Source organism: Vitis vinifera, chromosome 4, assembly GCF_030704535.1.
Source record: "Vitis vinifera cultivar Pinot Noir 40024 chromosome 4, ASM3070453v1".
Lineage (NCBI taxonomy): Eukaryota > Viridiplantae > Streptophyta > Magnoliopsida > Vitales > Vitaceae > Vitis > Vitis vinifera.
In genome coordinates, this window is record NC_081808.1 from 24,906,028 (window position 1) to 24,911,439 (window position 5,412).

At 32.3% G+C, this 5,412-nt stretch overlaps 1 protein-coding gene across 2 annotated transcripts; it reads right to left on the reverse strand.

Annotated features, from left to right (window-relative positions):
* Positions 1-535: 535 nt before the first annotated feature.
* LOC100248924 (NAD(P)H-quinone oxidoreductase subunit O, chloroplastic) lies at positions 536-2,490 on the reverse strand. 2 transcript variants are annotated; one of them, XR_785707.3, is made up of 7 exons: positions 2,210-2,490; positions 2,061-2,116; positions 1,851-1,916; positions 1,703-1,744; positions 1,415-1,474; positions 850-1,011; positions 536-747 (listed from the first exon to the last, which is right to left on the reverse strand). XR_785707.3 is itself a non-coding variant. In XM_002280602.5 (6 exons), the coding sequence occupies exons 1-6, from the start codon at positions 2,430-2,432 to the stop codon at positions 982-984; spliced, it is 477 nt and encodes a 158-aa protein (XP_002280638.1). In that variant the 5' UTR covers positions 2,433-2,490; the 3' UTR covers positions 536-981. The 2 variants fall into 2 exon arrangements, 1 of the variants encoding a protein (XP_002280638.1); XM_002280602.5 differs by having other exon boundaries at positions 536-1,011.
* Between the last annotated feature and the right edge of the window lie 2,922 nt (positions 2,491-5,412).

Genomic DNA, 5,412 nt, shown 5'->3' on the forward strand with positions numbered 1-5,412 from the left:
ATATCTTCCAATGTGAGCTCTCACTTGTTTTCTTCTTCATCTTGTACACATTCATCAGTTAAATCTCCCTTTTGAGTAAGGCTTCTGAGACTCTGACTACAGTTTTGTGATGAATGATCTCTGATTAGTGTCTATCATTCAACGCTTGTTTTGCTTCCCCAAAATCACTTTTTTATTTTTGAATTATTTAATGTACCATAGGAATTATGTAAATAACCTGGGAAGGCTGGGAGGGTATCCATAGATGGCGTCATATTGGTAGTGTGCTGATGGAGCATGATGCGGTAACCTCCATTAAGTTTCACCTTCACATTCCTTTTAGCAGGTTTACTATGATATTCTCTATTGTCTCGGATGCTAACTGCTGCTAAACCATGTCAGGTTTCAAGATTTTTGCCTGCAAAATGGAGATGAGGAAAAGGTGATGGAGTTCTTGAATGCTGGCGCTGGATGCAGCTGCAGTGGTGCTATCATTAGTTACTTATCAGTTATCAGGATCACATGAAATATTCATATTCAGGGTATGAACTAGCACTGATGCTCAATTTGCAGACTTTATTCAACATAAATTCGTTGGCACTTTAAGCTCAGTCCCAAACTTTGAAGTATGCATAATTGCGTCACTCTTCTTTTCTCATCGATTATACATGCCTCCTTCAATTTTGGGAAACAATAAATACAATCAGGTTATGATCTTTTACAAAACCAAAGGGTGCACTGTAGAACACTTACTGCTAGATTGGTTGCCTAGAAAATGCCAGAAACAAAATGAAAATTTACATCAGTTTTCATGTTTTTAGAAATTTTGCAGATTTTCTTTGAAGTAAATCCAGTGAAGTGATTAATTACATATATCATGGATGGATCCAATAGAAGATGAGTAGCTGATGCTGATGAAGAAAGCCAAGAGATCTGAGGCCTGGATAAGAGAAGGCATGGTGTTCAACTTGGAACTGCTGAGATTCCACCTCAAAGCCTGGATTACATTCTCTCATAATTGAGCTTATCTGACTGCAGACAAGCACAAGGATCAGGTAAATAATGATGACTCTCTGAAAGCTGTTATAAATAAAGCCTCAACATCGATTCATTTAAAATTTTTTTGACAATAGTTGCCACACAGCCTTTATAAATAGAGCTCAAAATTCAAATTTGATTAATTAAAAAACCAAACTTGAGCACATCAATGCTCAACCTTATTAAGACAGAAATTTAATCAAACGTTCAGGTTATGTTTGATTCCCGAAAAAATAAAAATAAATCTTTATATACTATTTAAAATTCATTATCTTATTTTACATTTTTATATGAAGATTAAATAATTTGAGAAGGTCGATGTTTTTCGTAGTAAAACCAAAAATGGAGGTGAGGAGGAGCAACCATGGTAAATAAGGGGAAGAAATGTAAGTAGTACCTTGATAAGCATATCTGTTGGCAGCCAAGCAGGAGCAGTTGGAATCCCAACCCATGCAATCTGTAAGAGAAGTAGTAGTGTTATAGTCAGTCTAGATACAAAACTGAAAGAGATGAGCTTTCAAAAGCTTTGAGATCATTCAAATTGGGGGGTTCTTGTTTATAAGGGATTAAGCTCTCTTATTGTTGAGAACTTTAAGCTAGTAAAACAAATGAAGCAGACATGGAAGCAAAAGAAAAGCAAATTAATCAAATATGAAAGAGTAGAGTGAAGATGAAAGTTACTGACAAGGGCATACTCTCCTGTCTCAAAAATACGTAAATCCAAGACCTGAAACACACATTGAGGCATCAAGGCAAAGCAGTTAAAAAGTATAATATACTTGAAATGGGCTGTGCCTGCCTTCCTGTCTCAATTCTCAATTCTGAATTCTCACCTCACCCCGGTCTTCATAGATGTAGTCCAAGCCCTTGTAATAAGGCGGATGCCCAACGGACAAATACTGAAATTTGAAGCCAAGGATTTTCAAATGAATGAATGAATCAGATATTTTGTATAAACATAAATCCAAAGGCACTTCCCCTTCCTTCCTGAGATTAAACAAACAACATGCCATTTCTTCTAGACATTGATCAAGTCAGCTTACATTGATACTATTAAGATACTTCTCCTTGTCCACCCTCACTATTTGGCCTTTCTTCACTGCCCATATCACAAATCAAAACTGAAAAATAAGAACCCACCCCACCATCAATTTTAAAACCAAGAAAAAAACAGAAGCCCAGAGATACTCACTGGAATAGACAGGTTTCTTGGGATACTTGGGAGCAGTGGTGGGAGGCTGGGCATTGGAGGAGTCTTGCTGGGTGTTGGATTTTGCAAGCTTCTCCTTGTCGGGTTCCGCGGATTTGACTGCCCTGATCGAAGTGAAACGAAAAGGGCTTGGTCTTGGGGTTTGTGGGAATGAAGATGAGAAGCATGACAAGGAGTTGTGCGAGAAAGTTGAAGAGAAAGCCATGGAAGATGATGAATGAAACACTCCTAACTTCCACCTCAACAAGCTGTGATTTTGAGTCTCGGGTTTCAGATAAGCATTTTTACGGTAAAAATCCGTTGCTTCGCGCTAACTTCAGCCAATCAATTTCTACCAACCACATCACCGTTTTCAGGGTCTGCTTAGTTATTATGAGAAATAGAACGGGGTATTATTGTGATTTCGTTCCTTGGACATAATTGTGATGTTGACGTGGCACATTCTGATTGGAGAATGTGGAATTAACAAGTTTGTAAGAGGAGCCAAAGCAGCATAACTTTCCTTTTTTTAAACTCGAATTTGAATTTGCTGAAATTATGGTTATGGATGACAATGAAGTGAGTTTTATTGGCTGCGTATCTTGTTTGTCTCTAATGGATGAGTTTGAAATTAAATAAATAAGTTAATAAGGGTGGCTTTGAGATTTAAAAAAAAAAACTCAGGTTCATGATGAGTTCAGGTATTATTTTTTTCCTTACCTTAATTATATATAAAATTAATTTAATTTAATTTGTATTTTCTTATAATAATAATAATAATAATAATAATAAATACTTTTTAATAAAATAAATTATAAAAAATTATAATATTTTAATTATTTATAAAATATAATTTTAATGTAATTAAAAAAATTCAAAATTTTTTTTTTTTTAAAAATAGAAATTTTACAAAAAATTAAATAGGGTGAAGTAGGACGGGTATGAGAATTTCCCCTACCTATTTTGTTTAATTTTTTTTAATGGAATGAGAATGAGAATTATTTGAATAAATGAAGTAGGGTTGGAATGAGGGCAACCCATTTCGAACTCATAGGTTGTCATCCCTAATTGTCGTATATCAAGAAGACCCTGGATGAAAATTTTATTTTGGTGGAATTAACAAAATAATAACACTAAATAGGAAAATATTTTTTAAGAGAAAGGTTAAATGAGATGTAACAAAAATAATTGGTAAGAAAAATTGTAGAGTATTTATTCCGTATATATTATGATTTAGACCAAAGTATATAATGAAATTTAAGTAGAAATATATCAATATCAAATTATATATAGAGGTTTAATTAGTAAGTTTATGAACTCCCATTTTGCCAAGTAAGAATGAGAACTGTGCAGGAAATAGAGGTTTAATTAGTAAGTTTATCACTTGATGTGAGATGAGACATACAAAGTTTTCAGTGTGCCATTTTGAATCTTCTCTCCAACTAAATGACAATCAATTTCTATGTGTTTGATGTGTTCATAGAAGATTGGATTGACTAGTGTATGTAAAGCAGTTTGATTGTTGCAAACAACATCACAAGTTTGTGATGCTTAATGTCATGACCCAAGACCCACTCCAAGGGCTTGACGGTCATTTCACACCTCAAACCCGAAGGTTTAAAGTGTAACCTGACCCAAACAATCATATTGTAACTGGAAGTAACCAATTACCAAAAACCTGTTTAGAGTAGCGGAACAAATTTTAAAATCTTCAGACTTAACTTTAAAACTAAGTATCCATCAACCAAAATCCATTATCTAAATAGATTGCAAACTCAAATAAATCAAGTGCTAACCAAATTTTCATTATCTCCAAATCTCAACTTCAAACTTATCAAAAAAAATATTTAAAATCTTAATATCTAAATAGCTTCCAAAAACCAAATAATCCAAATAAACATAAACTTATAAATTAACAATGTCCAAATAACATCCTAAGCAAAATCCTAATGATGACCATTCCCTGACCTAGCCATCACTCCTCGTCCGAACTAAGGGTGCTTGAAAAGTAATCAACAAATATGAATGAGCTCAAAGCTCAATAAGGAACATTAATGCAGTTCATGGATCAAATATTTCAAGTTCACTTGCAAAATAGGAGATATTATAACTAATTATTTTCATAAACCTTTGAGTCAGTTTTGACAATACATTCAAAACTTTTAATTGTGCACTTTCATTTCTGATTCAAACATTTTCATAACAAATTCGATCAAAGCATTCAAATTATTTATTTACTTTGATCATCAAACATCAAATAGTGCCCAATTAGGTAGGACTTTTCAAATAGGTGGCTAGTCTCAAATTGTTCCTTTAAGGTGGATGAAACCAAATACTACTAGTACTAGTAACCTCTAACTAAACCTCTAGAGGCTGGGGTCCAAATCAATTACATTCCTCACCAAGAAATGTAAAGGTCAACTATTATATCCCGTTGACAAGGGTCAAAAAGTCATAAGTCAACTAATATATCCCGTTGATAAGGGTCAAACAAACGAGAGTCAAACACTTATTTCAATTATTCGAATTTGCAAAACATAATATCTCCACATTTCTCCGTTGTAAACAAAATATAAAGTTCTAACATACTTTTCATACAAAACACATTTGATCCATGCATAAAACGAATATTAATTCAAAATATTTCCAAATAATGTATATAGAAATTTGTTTCTAAAAAAAAATTATAATTGCATTAATTTCCCTTACCTCAAAAGAAGTCCTCAAAAAACTTTGGAGAAAAAAATAATCCTGAAAATCTACTCTTCACCTAACAAAATATAAGAGAAATAACCATTACTATTTATCGAAAATTATAGGTTTGACAATCTTAAAATTTTAGGTATTCAAATTAATGTTTTTAAATCTGAAAGATAATTTAATCTATTCATATTTAAAAAAAAATTAATAAATTTTTAATTCATATAAAACTTAATTTACTTTTAATTTATTTCTTGGGACACAACTTAATTTAAATAAACTATAATTTATTTCACTAATTAATTTCTATGTTATTTATTAACTTACACTCATCATTAGTATAATTATAATACTAAAAACTTTACTTTCTGTTATTTAAAACTTCTATTCTCTCACTTTTTTTTTTCAAACATAAACTTTATCCCCAACAATTCTCCATTATTGCTGACATAATATATATATATACATTAACTATCAAACACCATCCATCCGTACAGATCTTCCCT